The following is a 22,211-nucleotide window of genomic DNA, read 5'->3' as shown; positions in this document are numbered from 1 at the left end:
GGATTTCAGTAATGCCATCTAATCAGCCTAAGGAGTTAATTAAACAGCTGTCACTTAGCTCCTTACTTCTGATGCTAGATGCTAAGTAAGATTTGAAATTAGTTATGCAAAATCAAGACGGGCTTCTGTGATACTGGGAGATTTCCCCCAGCAGCACTGGATACAGAAAACAGATCCCCAGGGAGCTGGGGTCCCGGGTGGGAGAGCCAGAGGAATAGCTGGGGTCCTGGGAAAACACCCCCCTGGCCGAGCACAGACAACCAGGCAAACTTTCACAATCGGCCGGCTGGGACCCAGGAGCCCCAGCTCCCAGGAAGAGTGGCAAGTTGGCACCCAGAGGTCAGCCAGACCGTGCAGTTCTCTGTCCAGGCTTTGCTGGGCTCTCGGGAAAGGCAGGCCAAAGTCAAAGTGAGCACTTCCCATCAAAGTAGTGATTTTCGGCTCCTCCGGAAGAATGAAGATGGGGCGCTCCCGTTCTCCATTCCTAAAATGCAGGGACTGCTGAGCTAAAGATCCCTGTGGATCTGGAGGCAGTCCTGCCCATCCGGTGACCGTCACCACCTCCAGGCCTCGGAAGAGGACAGAGTTGGCTCCCTTGACACAGGACATGGTCACAGTCAAGTTGGACGAAGACAGTCCAGTCCCTTGTGATACCCACAAGGCACAGCCTGGAGGCCCTGAAAGCCCCCAGGGTGGGTGAGAGCCCAGAGCTCCTGACCCTGCCCAGCTGTGTCCCTCCAGAGGTAAACGAGAGGGGGATCTGCGTGACGCGAAGCTGGCCAGAGGCGCCCTCTTGTATTTCTTTCAGTGGCTTTTGCTGGGGGTGCCCAGAGACCCTGTAACTAGTGCTTCCCATACAGGACGGCAGAGCCCCATCCTCTGCGGAGACTGGGGTTCCCTTGTGAACATGGACGCTAAACTAACACACGACCAACATCACCTTGAAGGTCCCTCAGGCCAGCTGTGAATGCAGCCCACGCTCCCGACCTCCAGGCGTCCTCTGGCACTGAGGATCATGCTCCTGGCTTGGCACAGGTGCCCGTGCTGCCTGAGCTTGGACCCTGTGTGGAGTCGGCCTCTGCTCTCAGGAGTGGGATGCTCACGTGGAATGGCTGTGGGTGCTGGGAGCCCTCAGGGCCTGGCTCTGCGTCCAGAGAAGGCTCTGAGCTTTGTCTCCCATCTCTCTGCTTCCCTCCTCCTTCCCTTCTTCCCAGACTCACCCCCGCCTCTTCCCTCAGCCAAGAACATATTGGATCCGTGTAAGTCATCGTCTGCATTATGATGCTACTAATAATAACATCACCAGTGCTGAGTACTCTCACCACACGCAGGGCTCAGCTCCCCACATCCCAACAGGAGCTCCGCGGGGTGACACACTTTGGATCCTGCTTCCCAGACCAGGACACTGAGGGGCAGGGACTATGCAATCCTGTAGCCAGGAGGGGTCAGAGCTGGAGGCTGAGCACAGGTGCCACCGCCAGAGCCTGCACGCTGACCCAGCCGGGGTGGGCTCGGTGTCGCCTTCTGTCAACGGCAGGAACCTTGGCCAGGGGCTCACAGCCTGGCCGAGCTCACTTCACTAGCGCCGGGGGTTTTGAGGGCTCGCAGCCGCCAGGCTGGGCTCCCAGGGCCCAGTTTGGCTGGACGCCTTGAAGCCTGGCAGAGCCAGTGAGGAGGATGCCCTCAGGCCTGTGGCAGGTCGTCATGTCCTAGGACTTCTGCCAGAGAAGACCTCACACCAACCCCGTAAACGGAGCTCATAGTGCCCACTGTACAGATGAGGAAACCGAGGCCCACTCCCGCACCAGTTTGCCACAGAGCCACAGAGCTTGCAGGAGATGTGGCTCAGAGGCCGGCCCTCGAGCTCCAGAGCCAGGACTCTGCACGGCACCCCCTGCCTCCATCCTGCACGCTGATCTTCCCTCCTGGGGAGACGATGGCAGGTGGCGCCTGAGTCAGGCCTGGTGCCTACTGTTCAGGATGCCTTTTCCACAGCCAGCACCACGGGTACAAGGACATGATGCTAAGTTTCATTCACACTCCAAGGTACGTCTGCGGCGCGAAGCCAGTTCTAGTCGCACGAAGCCCGTCCACGGTGGCGTCCACCCTGGCTGCTGATGGGAGAAGAACGCTACAGTCCTGCCCACAGGGTGGGGTCCGGCTTCCATCCACGCTGCTGCGTCACCTGACGTCTCTGTTCCTCTGTGTGTTCATTCGCATAGACCCCCTGTCTGGTCCAGGAGAGTCTCAGTGAACAGAGGGCAGCAGAAAGTTCTGGCAGGTGGATCCCAGAAGAAGGCAAGGTCAGGGAAGTCCTGGGCAAAACTTCACCCTAACTCAGCTTGTGGTGCAGGAGGATCCGGAGCTGGGGAGATGTCATGACCAGCACAACCAAACTCTCAAGTCCAGCAAGGGAGAAGGGGGACTGGAAAATGAAGATGCACAGACACAGATCTTGAAGATGAAGCCTGGATCAGGTGGAGCCTGCTCTGATGGAGATGCAGATCTGAAGAGTAACTCCAGCAATCTTTATTTAAATATCAGGTTAAAGACTACGCAACCGTTATTCTTTGTATTCAGGAAAGTTACGAAACCAGAACATCTAGTAGCTGTTCCGCAGCTGCAAGTGCAGTGTTGGGAGCTCGGTGTGGCTCTCAAGAAAGTCCACTGTTTAAAGTTAGTGTAGGGCGGGCGGAACTGGAGAAGCCAGTTGTTCACACTGTGGCGTCGAGCACAGGAGTTCCTTCCTTCCGGGAGCTGGGTGCCTGAGGTCAAGGTCAGAGCTGGCAGGACTCTTGCACAGCCTCCTCGTGCAGGGCGTTGCCACGGCAGCTGAGCACCCTGTGCCCTTGCACAGGAACAGTCCCAGGCACCAGGCGTGCCGCAGCCACGAGGTCATCAGAGAGCCCTGACCTCAGTCACTGCTCCCCCACCCTCCGTCACTGCTCTCCACAGGGAGACTGTCATCGAGTGGCCCCAGCATGCCCAGGAGGCTCCAGGAGAGACCCAGCCCTCCAGGGAGCCCTGCAGCTGTGCTTCTCAGCTGAGAGCAGCCCCTCACCACTCCAGGGGACATTTGGCAGTGTCTGAAGACATGCTGGGTTGTCACAGCCAAGGCTGGGGTTGGGGGGGACACAGCTGGCCCCCGGTGGGTCAAGCCCAGAGATGCTGCCAGCCCACCTCCTGCACAACACACCCAACAACAAAGAGCAACCCAGGCAAAAACACCCACTGTGCGCAGGCTGCGGAGCCCACTCCCTGCTGGGCAGGCGTGTGACAGACACACTCTGGCCTTCACCGGGCAGCTTCAGCGTCTGAACAAAGCAGGAGACCTCCTTAGGTCGGAGCACGATGGCCACACCCTGACCTCCAGGGCCTGAAGGGGAGGTTAGACGGGAGGGACACCAGCAGGGGATGGGCAGGCCCGCGTTCTCGTCCCCCAAAATGGGCTGGGGCTTGCTGGGCGGCTACAGCTGTGCAAGGACCCACCAGGGCAGAGCGGCAGGAGGCCACCTCTGTTCTTACGGTTTCCTGTAGTGGACCTGGGGTGGACCCAGGTCAGCCGGCGGCTCCCCCGAGGGGTCTCTCATCCAGCGCAGCCAGAGGGAGGCCGGCAGTCCCCACGAGGCCTCCTGCGTTCCACGTTTGGGCTTCTGGGGGGTCTGCCCTCCAGGTCAATCGTGTGGCCTCTCCCTGTGGCCTGGGCATCCCACCGAGCGACAGGCGTGTCTGCCTGCTCAGGGATCAAGACATTCTGCCTTGCCCCAGTTTTATTGAGGCATAATCGACAAATGAAATCTTATCCAAGTGTCCAGCACGATGCTTGGGTTTCCCGGTGAAGGGCCACCTCATGGAGCCATTACTGCACGCATCACCTCACGCATGTGGCTGGCGAGCGTTTAGGGTCTCTCCCTTCTCGAGGTGCAGGCCTGTTGTACGTCTGGGATGTCCTTCTCAGCTACATCCCAGGCCGCTCCCTGGATTCCCGGGACTTCTCCAGCCCACCCCTGTAAGGCCCCCGGCCCCCGCAGCTACCCTCTCCTCCTTCCCGCAGGATTTATTCTTTTGATCCCACGTGTACCTGAGACCATGTGGCATTTGTCTTTCGGGTGACATTATCTCCTGATTAGAGGTGTTTCCTTGACATTATAAATATCACAGCTGAAGAAGCCAACCAAGAGCAGTGTGCTGACTAAGGGGAGGAAGCGGGAGGCGGGAGGGAGGAAGTCCCACCTGTGACACAGAAGCACGTGGACCACGTCCACGCTGCTGTGTGCACGGAGCCCAGTGCAGCACTGTGTCAACACGTCCTCCTGAGGACGGACAGTGGGCTGGGAAGGGCTGCCTTCTGTGGCCTCTTGTTAGAAACTCCTTGGCAAATGCAGTGTTTCAGCAAGAGCAGGGGCAACCTTGGTAACATGGTGACATTTGCAGTTTTTAAAAGGACGCCCAGGGGTGTGCTCCAGGGCATGGATCACGTGAAGGGCACGGGAACTGACCCAGCCTTGTGGGCTCTGCCAGGTGAAGTCGGGCCATTTCCCCGATGTGGGAGCATCTTTCATTTGATTCCGGCGTGACTGCAAAAGACAGCCGCTGTCCACGCCGGCCGGAGCCATCAGACCCAGGAGCTGATGGACTTCAAGCAATGGAGCTATACACACATCTGCATGGGATGCTGAGGCCAAGCTGCCCCATATTTTCCTCCCAGGGTGTTTGTGGCGGTGTGGCAGGATTGCCCATGAGGTGGGGATTTCCCTGGGCACCGCCAGCTCCTCCTGTGTAATGTGCTGTCAGTCAAAGATTCGTCCCACCGTCCCTGCAGTGGTGGGTACTGGAGGGAGAGAGAGCAGAGAAACGAGCAGAGCCAGGGCAGTGGCCAATCACTCTGCTGTTAGGTCATCGACCTTTGCTGGGAAATGAACTGAAAAGCCCTAAGGAAGCAGCCACAGTGAGTGAGGCCTGTAGGGCATCGCCTAGGGCACGCCAGGAGCACCAGGTCTCCAGACGCGCAGGCTGGGGACACTCACCTCAAGACAGGGAGGTCGGGCGGCCAACCGGAAGGGCCAGCCTCCTGCCGCGGGGAGGTTTTGCAGCTGAGCAGTTCAGCGAGGCTGGGGGTGGCCCCGAGTTCCCTGCCTGAGTTTCTTCCTGCAGCTGGAGTGCTGTGTACTCTTCAGGTGTGGCCACTTAGGTGGCAGTGAGGAGTAGCTCCAGCCACACTGACGTATGGCAAGGAAAGCATTCTGCTGCTCCTGCCACCTGTCCCGTGCTGGTCCCAGGGACGCCTTCACAGGCAACGCGGGCACCCAGGCTGACAGCTGCCGCCATCTTGTATCTGCCCCACCCCATCTTGTATGTGGGCCACCCGGGCTTCTCGGTCACCATGGGGAGGGAGGAATGGAGGGACAATTGAAAGTTGGCAGGGAGTGGCGTGTTTGCCAGTGCCTTGCCGCCAGCTGGACTCCCCCTGCAGGCACCTCAGGGCCAGCGTGATGACCCGACGTCTCTTTGATCCTCGGTACCTGTCGTATCACCTGTAGCTCTTTGTTTTAGTCTGTCATTTCCGTGTAGGATCTCTGAATAATGCATCTCACGGCAGGAGGAGAAAACCCTTTCCCGTGTGATCTGCGCCTCTGTCTTAAGCAGCGTATTTATTTTCCCACGAAGCCTGAGTTGGCACTCCTGTCTCCCTCTCATGTTCAATGACCTGGACTTTATTCCACTGTGGACCAAGACTCTCATGTTTCCATTGCTTCGAGGCGTTGGGAGGTAGGGTTGAAAGCAGAGGGAAAATAATTCCAATCCTTTACCAATGAATTCTAATTACACAATTTTAAGAGAATTAATAGAAGAACCTTCTGTACTGCAACACCAGGCTTTTCGTACTATTCTGGAGCACATAGTCTTGATATGTGTAGTGGGAATCCATTGTTGGCAACTGTCCAAGATTCCTCAGGACAGCCTCCACTGTTCTGGGCCCCTCTTCCCTGGCAAATTCCCCAAATCCACTCCACCCGGTCTCCCTGAGAGGGAGGGCTGTGGGGGGGCAGGCTGGTGGGCCCCGCCCCACCCATCGGATGCACCTGCTCCGTATTTAGCTTCCGCCCTGGGGAAGCATGCACTTTCCTGGCTCAGGTGCAGGAGAGACAATGAGGTTCTAGAACCATCTCTCTGATGGGTCAGCTCTGTAGTTCTGATAGACTCAGCAGGTCCCTGGCAGGCCCAATCCGTAGTTCTGACATCGACCTTGGCTGGCATCTCTGTCCCATGGGTTTTCCCGAATGCATTCGTTTCTGTTGAAGCAAGCTGGAGCGGATTCTGTGGCGGATTCTGTGGTCTGCAGCTAGATCCCTCGACGCTCATGTCCTAAAACTCCACATTGCCTCCAAGGCCTTTTGAAGAATGGGCAAACACGGAAGAAATGGACATGTTTTATCTACTGTTGGTTGTTTCTTTTGTGTTTGTTCTAATAGGCAAACGCAGTCACGTCGGTGCTATGTTCTGATGCATGTGTTGTTAGGTGACCGGGACCGTCAAGTGAGACCACCTTGCGTGGTCCATGGTTGACCCGAGCGTTAGTGTTGCCCAGTATATTCGGCAGTAAAATGTTGCCAAAGCATCAGAAGAAAATAAGAAAGCTACTAAGTATAGTCAGATCCCAGCTGTGTTCCCTAAGCTTGTCTGGCTCCCCAGACAGTCAGTCCTGACAGCGTAGGCCTGGATCGGGGTGGGCACGTCCCCCTGAGGCCTGTGGGGTCAGCACTGCCGGTCGGTCTAGTCCTGCCTGATTGGTGAGGTGGCAGGTGTGGTCTCTTCAGGGAGCTTGCCGTCTTCCCTGGCTCCCAGCACACACAAGAGCTGTGCTTCTGAAACCTGCTGTGTGAATTCCCGTAAATGCCGGCCACCTGCCACCATGCAAATGAGAAGCCAGGTGGGATTCTTTTTCAAAGACACTTACGCAATACCTGGCTATCATGGGGGATGTGTCTCCCCACAGGGGAGCAACTGAGGGACATTTCTGGAGCCCACGTATCAACCCCCTCAGCCTCCTACGTGCTGGGCATTTCTGTGAGTGAAGACTTGTCCTTGCCTCACCTGTCCCCACCTCAGGTCGTTCCACACGGCTGTCCACCTGGTGCTCCTGGGCTTCCCTGGCCTCCTGGAAGCCTGTGCCCAAGCTTGCAATTTGCAGACCCGGGGACCCGCAGCCCAGGAGCAGAAGCGGCTGCTGGTCAGACAGTCCCCGGAGGTGAGGCCTCTGCAGGGTGAAGCCCGCTGGGGCCCTGTCCCCACTGCTCCCTCCCTGCCTCCCTGGCCTCCTGCAAATGAACTGCTGCTTCACAGTCCTGGTCCCAGGCTCTGCTTAGGCAGCATTCAATTTGCAAGTTGAACAATTAGATTGATAACTGTTAAGCAAGAACTGAGATTGAAAATGGCTAAAGAAGTACAAAGCCTGCATCTCAATGGGAGCTTCAAGGAAACCTCACAAACCACTCTGCTTTCATCTAATTACCTTCCAGGTCAACGTTACTAATTAGGGTACTTCGTAAGCAAAGTGAAGTTTTTGAAAAAGGCATTTATTGGAAGGATGCGGGTGGGTGTCCGAGGGAAGGAGGCAGGAAGCTGGACCAGCAGGCCTCAGGAAGGCAGGGGCCAGGGAAAGCCAGAGCAAGGCCCCAGGGCACCTGCAGGCTGCTCAGGGCCAAAGGGGATCCACCGCACTCCAGGGAGAGGGTCTGACATGCCTGCTCGCTCCTTGGCCAGTGTCCTGCAGGACTTATGCAAGGACAGGCAAGTTTCCCGAAGAGAAAATAGTGAAGCTTGCAACATGGACAGCCTCCCCCGTCAGAGGCACTGTCCTCCCTTAAAAAGATTAAAAAAGGTCATGGGGAAATTCTTCTCGATACAGAACTCAAATCCCGTTTGTTCAGAGCGGACCCCACTCTCTAGGCCTCACTAGCACCCCCACCCCCGTAGGAAACACCCCTTTGCGTACCTCCTCCAGACACCTGTGTGCCAGGTAGCTTGACGTCTACCTCCTTAAAGAGCCCGTTCTCAGTTTCATCTCCGCAGACCTAGGTGACATTCTTTTTCTCTTCTCTGTTTTAAAATTAATTCTAAGAGTGAACATGAATAAATGTCAGTGCTGGTACTTGGAGCAGAGAACCAGGACACAGACACACGAGGAAATTAAAGCAAAAGGGGTCAGCGCTGACCCTGGTTCCGCCCGTCATCCTCCGTGTGATGAGCAATCCGCCCCGTGTGGAGGCAGAGTCTGCAGAGCCCCAGGCCCTTGCTCCCCACGCCCCTCCAGGGCAGAGCTCCTCCCCGGCCCGAGGGCCACCCTCTGAGGCAGGAGCAGTGGGCTTCACCTGCACACAGAGGCCGGGCACAGGCGTTGGACCCTGGCAGCTCCTGCAGCTAGTCTATCAATACCTCGGCCCCTCAGTAAGCAGCCGCGGTGTGTATTTTTACACTTCCTTGGTGTGTATTTTACAACTTTTCCCTGCAGGGGAATCCTAATAGACCTCAGTGCACCGAAGTGTACGTGCGTTTACACACACACAGAAGATGACGCCTTTCGCGGGGGATGTCAGCCTCTGCCTCCTGCATCCCCACCGGCTCCTGGACTTTCCTGAACCCCTCAAATGAATTGCTCTGGAGCCGCTTCCTAGGATCTGTTTCCAGAGGGACCCACACTAGACATGGGCTATCAGCTCTCTAGCAGAAGGGGGAGAGTTGCTCTTTCCCTGGAATAGACAATAATGTGTTTGGCTCAAGAAAATGCCGGTGGCTTCACCGTAGGGCCACGACCACCTCAGGAACGCGACCCCAGCCTCTGCTTCTCTGCCCCCTCCAGCCTCTCAGGAGCCCTGAGTTGTGCCATGGTGTTGCCAGGGACCCAAGAATGCCACACGGCACATAGACGGCCCCGTGGCGGCACGGCAGCATGGGGACTTGCCCGCAGGAAGGACAAATGCGTGCTCGAAGGGTCTGTGCTGGTGTGTCCTGGGCTCAGGACAAACCTGGTCCAAGCCTGCGTGGACCAGAGTCACGCGTCCACTCACTTCCTCTGAGAGTGGAAATGGGAGGTGGGCTTTCCCCTCCTGGAGGCCGTGGGAAGGGGCCTTATATATGGAGTTTGCCCCATCATTTGTCACTACATTTTTACCCAAAATACAATGAAGTCAAACTGGGCCCTCAGGAGAGGAAGCAGGAAGCGCGGAGGCCGGGACCGGAGGCCGTGGCCAGAGGCCTAAGTGATTCCGCGTGAGGCGTGGTCTCTAAGTCGGGGGCGCTCCCACCCGGAGCCCGTCTCTTACAGTTGAAATCCAGAGAAACCCCACGTATTCGCATCCCAAAGGTCGAGCTCCTCCCGTGGAGGATGCAGGACCTCGCGGTAAGAAACAGAAAGTCGGCTCAGCGTGATGGGCTGTGCACCCGCAGGCTGCCACCCCGGGCACTCGGATGCCACGGAGACGCGATGCCTGGGACTCCGCGGGCACAGCCCCTGCAGCTCCGTCCATCACAGGGAAGGAAGCACTCAGGGCGAAACCTCGCTGTGTGTGTGTGTGTGTGTGTGTGCTCCTGTGTGTATGTTTGTACGTGTGTGTGCATGTGTGTGTGCTCCTGTGTATGTGCTCCTGTGTGTGTGCTCCTGTGTGTATGTGTATGTGTGTGTGTGTGCTCCTGTGTGTATGTGTGTGTGCTCCTGTGTGTATGTGTATGTGTGTGTGTGCTCCTGTGTGTGTGTATGTGTGTGTGTGCGCTCCTGTGTATATGTGTGTGTGCTCCTGTGTATATGTGTTTGTATGTGTGTGTGTTCCTGTGTGTGTGTGTGCTCCTGTGTGTATGTGTTTGTATGTGTGTGTGCATGTGTATGTGCTCCTGTGTGTATGTGTATGTGTGTGTGTGCTCCTGTATGTATGTGTTTGTATGTGTGTGTGCATGTGTATGTGCTCCTGTGTGTATGTGTATGTGTGTGTGTGCTCCTGTGTGTGTGTATGTGTGTGTGTGCGCTCCTGTGTATATGTGTGTGTGCTCCTGTGTATATGTGTTTGTATGTGTGTGTGCATGTGTGTGTGCTCCTGTGTGTGTGTGCTCCTGTGTGTATGTGTATGTGTGTGTGTGTGCTCCTGTGTGTATGTGTGTGTGTATGTGTATGTGTGTGTGTGTGTGCTCCTGTGTGTATGTGTATGTGTGTGTGTGTGTGTGTGTGCTCCTATGCGTGTGTGTGTGTGCTCCTATGCGTATGTGTGTGTCTGTGTGTGCACTCCTGTGTCTGTTTGTGTGTGTGTGTGTTCCTGTGTGTGTATGTGCTCCTGTGTGTGTGTGCGCACCCTCTGCACAGGTGTGGCAAGCCACTCTGGGGGTGTGCCTGCAGCCATACAGAGGCCAGGACCCCAAGGTCTGGAAACCGTAGGAAAGTGAAGGAAAGGTTCTGGACGCTTTGCCTGGCCTCTGGCTGGTGGTGGAGGGCTGGGTCGGAACCACCATGTGCAAGTTTAGACTTACATGCGTCTCTAATGCACGAGTGGACCCAGGAGCCCAGATTCCTGGGTTCGAACTCCACCTTCATTACTCAAGCTATGTGGCTTTGGGCAAGTTATAAAAGCTCTCTGTGCGGCCTATGAAACGAGTTGCTGGGATGGTTGCTGGGAGCTTTGGGAGGCATGGAAAGGTTGCCTGGCGGTGGGAAGGTTTGGACTCGCTATCGACTTGACTCGCTCCACACCCGCGCTCCTGCCCCTTCCCTGCCATGTCCTCCCTGCAGAAATCCAGGGGAGGACGGACGATGACCCCGGGCCTCCCTGGCCCCTGGGCTGGTACCACCCCAGGAGTTCTGAGTCTGCACAAAGGCTGGGCCATGGCCACCTGCGCAGGTGAGGTCCGGGCCGCGGGACTAGGTGTGACGGAAGCTGTGTTTCCTCTTCCAGGAGGCGGAGATCCTGAACACGGCCATGCTCACGGGGAAGACCGTGGCCGTCCCCGTGAAGGTGGTCTCCGTGGAGGACGACGGCACGGTGACCAGTCTGCTGGAGTCCGTGGAGTGCAGGTCCTCTGACGAAGACGTGGTGAAGGCGAGTTGGCACCCTGTCCCGGCAGCATGACCGCTGGCCCCCCCACGGGCTTGGGGCCCCAGTCCTGCCCCTCGGGGATCCTGCCCCTCCCGTCAGGGGTCCTCCCAGGCCCCAGGCAGAGCAGAATGAGGGGCTCCCCAGTCTCTGGGCCGGCTTCGCCTGACCTTCCTGTGTGCCAAGTGCCGTGGGCGTCTTCCTGGCCCCTGGGGATGCAGGGTGGGCTGCAGGGACCACCACACTGCTGGCGGCCACCTTCCACCCACCGGGGCTGCCAGGGGCAGGGAGGAGGAGCGCAGGGCTGGCTGCCTGTGGCCCAGGATGATCTTGCAGCCACGCAATTGTGTGGTCAGTGGAGTTTAGTGTACGGTCACCCCGACTTCGATTCCCAAACTGGCCGAGGGAGACAAGGAACCGCCCTCGGTTCCCTCCTTTCCCAACCCTCCCACAAGATTCTGCCTGGCGGAGTGAGGGACAGGATGACCGCCTAAACCCCATCCATGCCTCCTTCCCTGCTGCTCCTCTTCCTCTTTTTAAATTGAATGCACACGTGACTCAAGATAAAGGCAGGCGGGAGGTGGGCGGGGCCGGATGAGGCCGCTCTGCGGGACCTGGTAGCAGGCTTCGGGGCAGCAGAGGAGAATGGGTTTGTGAGGCCACCGCCCAGCCCAGAGCCCGGCTGGCTGACAAGCCAGGAGGGCCTCCTTGAGGGAGCACCCAGCAACTCGGGGAACCAGGCCCTGGAGGCAGAGTGGGCCCCGCTGCTTCTGAACAGTTGGGACCCTCACCTCTCTGCCTGGCAGGGAGCGAGCTCCCGTCCCACCCAGAAGGCCATTGGCAGACGCAAGCCGAAGCCCCACCAGGTGCTGGGTCCTATGCTCCATGCCAGGGACACAAAACCAGAGGCACAATCCTGCCCTTAAGAGCTCAGCAAGAAGTCAAGAGTAGGGGAGAAGCAAGACAGTGTGAGTCCCTCCATGATCCGCCACTGCAACCGGCTTGTTCCGGAATCTTCTTCTTGTTAAACATGGCAGCTCCTTCCAGTTGCTCTGGTCAAGGTCTTGGTTCATCTTTGATTTCTTCTTTCTTTCTCCCATATCCAACCTTCAGCAAATCCTGTTGGTCATGCTTCAAAATACATCTAGAATCCAACCCTCCTTCCCCAGTCCAGGGCCCCACACCTCCCCTAGATCAAGGTGACGGCCTCCTTGCTGGCCTCCCGGGTCTCCCTTGCCCACCTGCCTCCTCTCGAGCAGCCGGGGTGCAAAGTGCAAATTCAGAGGCCCTCCGTGCGTCCCTCCCACCCCAGCAGAGAAACAGGGGCTCACAGCAGGCCGAGCACATGAGGGCTACACGCTGCCTGCAGGCCCCTTGATCCCGCATGCCCCTCACCTCTCCTTCCTGCTGTGCCGCAGTCTTCACAGCTGACCTGCACATGGGCTGCCCTCCCGCCTCTGCTTGGCCTCTCCCCCGAGGCGTGTGGGTGGCCTGCTCCCTCAGTCCACCTCTCAGCAGGGCCCCCCTGAGCCACTGTGTGCACAGCTCGGGGACACTGCACACCTCAGGGACTCTGTGTGCACACCTGGGGGCACTGCGTGCTGCACCTCCCCCTCCCTGCTCCAGTGCCTGCGTGTTTGCTTATTTCTTCGCAGGTGCACATGTGCATCTTTGCACTAATCTATTCATCATCTGACTCTCCTTACTGGGCCGTAAGCCCGCTGAGGACAGGGTGCGTGGTGGAGGTCGCGGGTGGCTGCAGAGTGGGCGGGGCCCCTGCCAGCCTGCTGGGAGCTCACCTGCCTTCCGTGCAGGAGAGGCCCAGGCAGACTCAGCAGAAGCTGCCACCCATCCTTCTTATTTTTGATAGTCTTTCTGTTTTTTTACTTGTTCTGATTAGTTGTACATGGCAGTAGAATGCATTCATACATTTTGATAGATCATACATAAATGGAGTGTGATCTCTCAGTTTTCTGATTGCACATATTGCAGGATCACATGGGTCATGCAGTCACACATTCTCATGAGGTGATAATGTCTGTTCCTGTTACTATCATTCCTACCCCCACAGCCTCTTCCCTTTCCTTCACTTCCCTCTACCTGATACAAGATAACTCTATTCTTCCCTAGCACCCCTGCTTATTGTGAATTAGCTTCCACATATCAGAGAAAACATTTGGCCTTTGGTTTTTGGGGGGTTTGGCTTATCTCACTTAGCATGATACTCTCTAACTCCATCCATTTACCAGCAAATGCCAGAATTTCATTCTTCTTTAAAGCTGAGTAATATTCCATCATCTATATATACCACATTCTCTTTATCCATTCATCTGTTGAAGGGCACCTAGGTTGGTTCCATAGTTTAGCTATTGTGAATTGAGCTGCTATAAACATTGATGTGACTATAGTGTGCTGATTTGAAGTTCTTGGGATATAAACTGAGAAGTGGGATAGCTGGGTCAAGTGGTGGTTCCATTCCAAGTTTTCTGAGGAGTCTCCATACTGCTTTCCGTAGTGGCTGCACCCGTTTGCATTCCCACCAGCAGTGTATGAGTGCACCACCTCATTCTTAACGGAGGAAGTTGTCCGACGCCCTGCTGGAGGGCTCTGAGCGGCCTTCCCTCCCTGTGGTCCCCTGCCGGCAGGCTGAGACCCCGCCGCGCTGCAGATGCCTGCGGGCCTTCTGCCATGGACTAAGCATGGTTCCCTCACAGCCGTGCTTGGGGAGCGAGCACATCCTGCGCAAGCTCGCGGCTGTCTGCTCCTGGAGACGTGTTGGAACACTCTGTGTAGATTTTTCTCCTTGATGGTCAAAATCAAGAGTAGCAGGGACTCAGCTCCTGAGGAAATGGAGAGGCATAGAAAATGGGATAAAACAGGTCAGAGATGGACCGGCCTGGCCCTGTGTCCGGGACTGGCCAGGAACTGTGTCCACTCACATGGATGCGCCACCCAGCCAGAGGGTCAAGGGCTTCCCGGTGGTGGTGGCCACCTGGTTTGCAGGTCAGTGCCTTCCAGGTTCCTAAGGGCCACCAGGGTGAGCTTTGCTGGCTCCCCTCCTTTGCTGTGATGGGAAGTATTGATTTGGCGTCTAGTTCTGTGACTGAAAAGAGATTGCTGTGAGGAGAGGGAAACATTGACGCAGGCCGTTCGTCATTCGTACCTCTGAACATTCAGGATCACCAACAGAAAGCGTGTGACTGGCACGGAACTGTGGGATTTTCCTTTGGCAGTCCAACTTCGCCATGTCCTGCGGGGCAGGATTTAGGAGTCAGCTCTCTGCCGGTGAGCCTGTCTCCACGGCATGCTTAATGTGGATCTGCGTGTGCCTGCTGCGACCGTGGGCCCCACTTACATCAGGGAACCTCACTCACTGAGACAATGGTGCCTAATTAGTGCCCAGCCAGAGCCACGTTCCTGAACCTGGGACCAACAGAGTTGACGTCACCAGGGGAATTGGAGGCAAACGTGTGTGTGCGTGTGCGTGTGTGTGTGGCCCTGTGTGAGTGTCATGCACTCCAAAGGGGGCCTCTGTGTCCAGAGGGGGCCTCTGTTCTTGGCCCGTCAGCATCTGTGGTTCCTGTTGCGAGAGCTGCCCTCAGAATCTCCATTTCAATTTCAGGGTGACTTATACGTGCTTCTGCCGTCGTCCCCCAGGGGAAGGTCTTTGATCCGGAGAGAGAAAGTGTTGGAAGTTGTAATGAGTGTTTGTGACTGAGATGAAAACCGAGCTTCGGGCCCTTCCGAGTGCAGCTAGGGAGGACAGACGCCTCGCTGAGGAAAGCGGAGCCACAGGAGGCGCAGGCGGGCAAGATTCCTCTTCAGAGCCTCGGGTTCCTGAGCAGCGATTCTCTCGGCCAATCCTGCAGCCGGGAGGGCCCAGGGGTGCTGCAGGCCAGGCCTCTCCGGCAGACGGAAGCCCAGGTCGGGCAGCAGGGACCAGGCTGCCCCGGGCAGGATGGGGCGTTGGTGAAGAGCAGAGGCGCGGCCCAGCCCTGGGGAAGGTGCTGTGAGGTAGGACGGAGACCCCGTGCAGAAGGGGAAGGCCCCACGAAGGCTCCTGGTCATGAGGCGTAAGTGTGAAAACCAGCCATTCGGGAGACGTCACGGATGTCTCGGGCACTGCAGAGCCAGCCAGAGCAGAGACATCCTGTTCTCATGAGCTTCCAACTGGGGGGCGGCTGGGGACGGTGGCTGCCAGCACATGGCTCCCGGTGTCCTGTGACGTAGCTCAGACCGCAGCTTCCTGTGTGCGGGCGCAGAGAAGACAGGCACACACACGTGTAGCTCACCTCATGCCGCAGTGCAGTTGTGCACACGCGTGTAGATACGTGTGCGTGTCCTGTCTCATGTCTGTCCTCTTTCCGTAGGGAAAGGCTGTCATTTCCTGTGTGTAATCTCAGTCTCCTCCACAGAGGAGAGAGTAGGAGACATTTTCTCATGTCTCATGTCCAACCCGTACTCCGTACGTGTGACTGCGCGTGTGCTGCTTTACACACGTGTGTCCTACGTTGTCTGTGATGGTGCCATGATGGTGCCACGCGCCCGCTGGCTCTTCAGGGGTGTGTGTGTGCCCACACGTCTGGGTACTGCACCTCAGTCATCGTGGTCATTGAGCGTGCTAATCACTGCAAAGCTGACTTTGAAAGCAGGTCCCATGGGCAGTCGTGAGCGAGTCTTGGGAACCCAGAGAGGAGAACAGCTCTGGTGATGGAAAAGCAGGTGCAAAGTCCCTGAGGCAGGGAGTCCTGGCCTGAGAGAGCTGTGGATGGAGGCAGGGCGGAGCTGACCCGGGCGGAGGCTGCAGCCAGGGCTGCCCTGTGGGCGGACGCCCTCTGACGGAAGGCAGGGCTGGAGCTCTGGGCTGCTCTGCTGGAGGGGCCTGCTGCTCACCCCGCCTCTGCTCCAGAGCCCCTCCGGGTCTGAATAGCTTCCTGTTGCTGCTGCGAGACCTTCTGCAGATTGGTGCTGTCTTGGCTCCGCAGGTGGGGCGCCCAGCACCGGCTGGCTGGGCGGAGGACCTTGGGCACTCTTCCTGGAGCCCAGGGGAGTCGGTGGCCTTAGTCTCCCAGCTCCCGAGGTGCCGCCTTCACTGGCCTGCGTCTCCTGCGTCACCGAGCCAGCCGTGCGCTCTGGCCTTTCTCTCCCAGTGGGTGTCCCTCGCGTCCTCTCTGTCCCCCTTCTGCTCCTCAGGGCTGTTGGATAACACCTCCTGAATGACACAGCAACTGCTGACCTCGTGCCCCTCGGGCGGGCAGCAGCCCTGCTCCATCCGCGACCCTCACCTGGCTGCGGGGCGTAACCCTGGCCTGTCCTCGGGGCGTGGTGTGCAGACTGCAGGTACTCACCAGAGCTCCCAAGGCGTCATGGCTCGGCACAGCGTGCAGGGATTCCCCAGGAAGTCTGCGGTCCTCCGGGGGTGCTCCTTCCGGCCTCGGCTCACCCAGCCGGGTGCCTTCGCGCATATGCCATCGGCTGGAGGGTGGGCCCATCTAGGACGGCCTCCTTCCTTCTGCTGCTTGGCAGGCCAGGGTGCGGAGACTGGCCACATGAGTGGCGGCCCCCACAGGCCAGCTCAGGCTGTCCGCCCGGCAGCAGTGGGGTCCTCAGGGAAGGGTCCAGAGGGCCCGAATCTGCCCAGCCTGCTCTCAGAACCAGCCCAGTTCCCTTGACCGAGGGCTGTCCCAGTGCCCAGGGGCAGGAAGCAGACCAACGCGTGGTGACAGAGCCGCTCGGTCCTGTTGTGAAGAACTGGGGAGGGCGGCTGGCGTGCAGCTGCTGTGGCCATCGGTGATGCCACATGCAGGGCGCACACCTGAGGCTCATGGCACGGGCCTGGGCTGGGCTGGCATCCGGTGAGTGCCAGGGTCCATCTTGCTGCTGGAGACCCAGCTGCCGCAGCAGGGACGGGGCTGTGAGGGGGGCCAGGCATCAGGAGGCTGCTCCAGGAACGGCAGACGGGAGCCGAGGAGTCCTGAACTATGCGGGAGGCGGGGCCTGGACGGGGCGGGGCAGCTGGGAGCACAGTGGGGACCTTCAGCCGATGCTAGTGGCCAAGGCCGGGACTGGAGAGGACACAGCCAGACTCATGGGTGACACCCTTTCCCTGGGCAGAGTGGAAAGTGGGCCATCCCCCAGGACAGGAAGTGGCCGGCGTGTCAAACCAGACACGCAGCGGCCAGGACTCCGGTGCCCAGGGAATAACGCAGTCGGTGGGGACAGCCAAGCTGTGACCACAGGCAGGACCTACTCTAGTGCGTTCCTCACCCTGGGTCACTTGTGAGAATTCAAGGGGACGTTCTTAGTGATTCCTGGTGCAAAACCACCTTGGCCTGGGCCAACCGGGACGTGTACTGCCCATGAACGGCCAGGGAGGACCTGCCTCGTGGGCAGCAGAGAGTCTGATGGTGGGGCTGGCACGTGCAGAACCTCATCAGCAAGCCTCGATGTGTCCTCTGTGGTCATGGGCCCTGCGTGGACCACGCAGCAGCATCCCGCTGAGTAGGAGCCGGAGTGTAATGCTGTTCAAAGGAGCAGGACCCCCGGGTACAGCCCCGAGGGGCCTCGGCTGGGCTCTGGAGGCCGAGTTGCCCACAGAGCCGCGAGGCTCTAAGGAAGTACTGCGTCCTGAGCCCTGGGATGCGGCCATTTCTAAGGTGCCACCGCACAGATGACGAGAAGGCTCTCCCTGGTCGCTTTGTGTTGTCGTGTTGTTTATTAGGATAACACGTCAGCAAACCCAACTGTGATATTGTGGATAGTTTTTCTTAGGACCAAACTACATTCAAAAAGCAGTTGGTATAAAGAAGAGGTTAAAAAAAAAAAAAATGGTCGTGAACAAAACTGCAGGTGACGCATGGACGGGTGACATGTATTGAGGTCACACGTGACTTTGTTAAAGTGGGGGCTGTGGCCGCCAGCAGGGAGGGCAGGGGCCTCTCTGGGGACGCCGGGAGGCTCCATTTCTTGACAGGTAGAGTTGGCTCACAGGAAAAGGGAGAGCAGGGTCCAGGCTGGCCCTGTGGCCCCGGGAGGACGGCAGCGGCGTCACCTCCGTGACCACGCGGTGGAAGCTGCACCTCTCTGTGTGAATGGCCGGGGCCCTGGCCTGTGACCGAGGCTCAGGTAGGTGGCGAGTTCTGTTTTCGGGTCTCAGGATCTCACCTGGGGACTGGCACCTGATACGCACATTCTGCCCTGAGCTTCACCCCACACTGTCCTAACTTGAAAGGAACAAGAAAGTGACGAGATTCAGACTTCGTCTCTGACCCCCTACCCTGCTGCACAGTATCCCACCCAGCACCCAGGGCCTCTTTGGCCCTGGGCTCCTGCCTGGTACCTGAGCATGTATTCGACAAGCTGAGGTTTGCTGCTGCAACAAGCAGCCCTCCCTGTATCTGGGGTGGCCTGACAGCAGGAAGAGGTTTCTCTGCTGCTTGACAGTCCAGCACCTGCTGTCCCCACCGTCTTCCAAGCTGGTGGCACCTACATCCCCTGGACTCTGCTGTGGCCAGCTAGGGAAGCTGAGAGAGGGCGGAATCACACATGGGGGTCCACGGCCAGGCCTGAGGGTGGCACACTCTGCTTGCTTCCCCGTGGCTGGGACATGCGTGGTCTCACTCACCTGGGGAGGAGGGATTGGGAGCAGATAGCAGGGAGCCAGGAGCAGCAGATGGCTGACTCTAAGGTGGCGCTTGTCACTCCTTATGAATCATGTTCTTTGCTCGTGATCTCCCTCTTCATAATATGTGAAATATCTAGAATGTATTAAGAATTTAGTTTTATGTTAGTTTTATGAATTCTGAACACTCATAAAATGTTAGGATCATACAAAATTAACTCTGAATAAGTGAAATGGTCTGGTTTTGCCCTGATTTGCAATGGCTATATGAAGTATTGAGTCAGCATAAGAGCATCACTTCCCCGCCAATGACTGCTCTGGTCCTCGCACGGTTCTGCGTTGCCGACGAGGACACTGAGGTGCACAGAGGTCAAGGATGTGCCCAGGTTTGAACCCAGGCAGTCTGGCTCAGGAGCAGATCAAGGAGACCTCTGATGAACCATGAGACAAAGGAAGGGCAGCCAGGGGTGAGGCAGTGAGGAGAGGCTGTCTGCAGCACGGAGTGGGAAGCTCAAGGCCCTCTGTCCTTGGAGGGCATCTGGACCCTTCTCCACTAGGGCTCACCTGAATCAGGTGGCTGGGAGATGGGGTCCGAGGCTCTGCCCAGCAGAGGCAGAGAGAGGCAAGGCTGAGCTACAGCAGCATGAACTGGAGGGACAGGGCGTAAGCCGCAGATGTGCGGGGGAGCCTTTGGCTACCCACATTTTAAATGTCCAAGGCTTCTGCACACTCCATAGGTGAGCAGGTGACATCCCGGATCATCTTCTCGGGCAGAGGCCCCCCAGAACAGCAAGAGGCTCCTGCAGAAGGCTCTGGCTCGCTCCGAACCTCGTGGCTCTGCAGCAGCCAATCAGCAGCTCAGTGCCAGGGTCTGCGGCTCCGGGGCAGCTTCCGGGCAGGTCAGAGGAATTAAGGTTGAGGCAGCTCAATTGAGAGGTTTTCCAGAGGCTGAAATGACCTCTCGAAAACAAGAATGTGTTCATTGACCTGCGTGCACCAAACTTCAGGGCAGAGTGGCTTAAATTCAGTGTGAAGAGACGTGGGTGACGGCTAGGGGGTATGCAGTTGATGCTCCTGGAGGATAGGTAGGTAAGAGGACAGACGGACACGGACCTAGACCGCAGACAGTAGACATAGGTGGCCAGGCGCTCCATAGGTAAATAGGTGATAGAGGACAGACCGGGTTCCATTCAGAGTCAGCTCAAGCAGTCCCGGGAGAACAACTGATCTGAGTAGCCAGGCAGGAACGCCGGAGATGCTGGATTCTCTGCTTGGGGCGATGGATCTTCCCTCTCGTGCCGACACATGATCAGGCGGTTATCTGTGTTTGTTTCATTTCGTTTTGTCTTCAGAAGTCCTTCGGAATGGAAGGGTGGTTCTTTGCTCTGTCCTCTCCGCTCTGGTGAGGAGGGCAAACAGAACCTTAGAGATGCATTCCACCGGTAAGCGGTCCTCGGTGCCCCAGGTGGCCCGCCCGCCCCCTGTCTGCTTCTGTGCCGCAGCAGGGATGGGCCCTGGAGCCTCTCTCCTCAGAGGCAGAAGTGGGCATTCTGGGTTCCAAGTTCAGCTTTGAGTTCAGTTCAGAGAATAGGCAGTAATTTAAAAAACAAATAGGTCCAGCCCAGGTTCCACCCGGCTCAGCTTAATTGGCTTCAGACTTGAAATTCAGTGCAATGATTTCCACCTGGGTTCAGATGGGTTTGTCTAGCAAATGAGTCCCACCTCTGCTCAGCCGGGCCTGGGCTCGGTCAGCTCAGGCCTCGCAATTCCCAGCCTCAGAGCCTCACGCTGAGACAGGCTCCTCCCCACCTCCTCCAAGCTGTTTATTATAAGCTCATTTACTTGCTTATAATAAACACGGTCACAGAAAAATTTGCCTCCAGCAAAGGAAAAGTGACCACCTTTGCTTACTGAGAAGGGACGAGGGACCCGGCCTTGGCTTCAGCCGGGCACCAGGAGTGTCGGGGGTCTGCTGCACAACAGCACGTCCCCACCCAGGGGACAGCTGGCACTCAGCTTCGAGAACTGTCCCTCTGGCCAGACTCTGGCCCCGTGCTGCCTGAGGAACGGACTCCTCAAGAGAGACCAGAAACCCAGATATTCCAGCAAAATCTCTCATCTTCTAAATGATGGCAGCAAATATCTGCCCGAAGAGGTCTCATGGCTGTCGACAGTCAACCTGGGGCCTGGACAGAGCTGGCCAAGTTCCTTCTAAAAGAGAAGGAAGCACTCATGGGCACAGGTCAGGGGAGCCTCTCTCTCTCTGAGACAGGACGGTGCCCCAAAGCGTGTACGATGTGCCCTTTGGCTACCGTGAGCTTTGGCTTTGGGAAGTAGAGCTGAGACCTGGGGAGCAGCAGAGAGGCGCCCCTCCACCCTGCAGGATGGGGTGCCACGTCCTCTGACATCAAGGACGCAGTCAACTGGCCGGGTTGAATGTTACTTTGGCTGTTCCTCATTAACTGGGCCTCCTAATGGTCACCTCCCAATGGTCACCTCCCACACTGACCCTGCATGGCTGTACCGTCAGCCCTGGCCAAGGGGCTGCCAACAAGACAGCCAAAGTCCCAGGGCCAACATGTGAGTCAGGACTTGATCTTGGGGCTCCTAGGTGACCTGTGAAGAGGCCGTCTGTCACCCTGAGAGCGAAGCTCAGCCCCCAGCCACGCTGCGTCCACCCACCCTGGATGAGTGCCTAGGAGCCAGCAGCCAAGCCTGGGGTGGGCAGAGTCACTGGACTCTAGGGGACTCCTCCCCCAGTGTGGGAAGACCACGGGGCAGTTCCATTCCGTTCTGCGATGACACCTTCTATATGGCACTTTGGCTCGCAGAACCCAGAGATCTGGTCATTCTAGATGTTTCCATGCAGGTGTCTCTTTAAAGATGAATGTGAATCTGTAGTGGGGAAGCCGGGATGAGGGGAGAGGACGCGTCTCGGGGACCGGGCAGGTGCAATCTGCAGCTCTGGTGACTGACCCGGTGTTGGGGGTGGAGGAGGAGGAGGGATTTCAACGGCCTCCAGAATTCTGACTTGGGGGACAAGATAGTCCCCTCCATGTAGTAAGAAAAGGCACCGGGGATGGGGGAGCTCAGTCTGCATGAGGGAGAGGCAGCCCCCTCCCCCAAATCTTCATCTCTTCTCCTGGGCCCCTGATCTCCACCATGTCCTGTCCTCCTCTCAGTCTTCTTGCCCCACAAGAAGAAGGAGGAGGAGGAGGAGGAGGAGGAGGAGGAGGAGGAGGAGGAAGGGAGGGAAGGAAGAAGGAGGAGAAAAACAAAGAAAAAACCAGAGTCCTCTCCACAATCCAGAAGGCCAACATTGCCTGAGCCCTGCCCCTCCCCAACCCTGGCTCCTGGCCATTCCAGCTGTGCTGGCCTCTCTGTGTCTTCCGCATGCCAATGCTCCATGAGCAGGGGACAGTGGAGGAACTTGGGACTTTGCCCCCGTTCCTGTCTGCAGTGCTTGTCCCCTGCCCGTGGAAGTGACCTGCTGGTCCATTCTTGTGGCTGCACCT

At 57.6% G+C, this 22,211-nt stretch overlaps 1 protein-coding gene across 1 annotated transcript in view; it reads left to right on the top strand.

The window, feature by feature from the left end:
- Window positions 1–22,211, top strand: part of TMEM132D (transmembrane protein 132D) — a 504,756-nt gene that overhangs the window by 427,740 nt on the left and 54,805 nt on the right. The window contains exon 5 of the mRNA XM_079152482.1: window positions 10,938–11,081. Within this exon, the coding sequence (XP_079008608.1) occupies window positions 10,938–11,081 (144 nt within the window). The remainder of the gene's footprint in view (window positions 1–10,937; window positions 11,082–22,211) is intronic.

Source organism: Sciurus vulgaris (genome assembly GCF_902686455.1).
Source record: "Sciurus vulgaris genome assembly, chromosome: 8".
Taxonomy (NCBI): domain Eukaryota; kingdom Metazoa; phylum Chordata; class Mammalia; order Rodentia; family Sciuridae; genus Sciurus; species Sciurus vulgaris.
The sequence above is the reverse complement of the archived record's forward strand: the minus strand, read 5'-3'. Positions and strand labels throughout refer to the sequence as shown.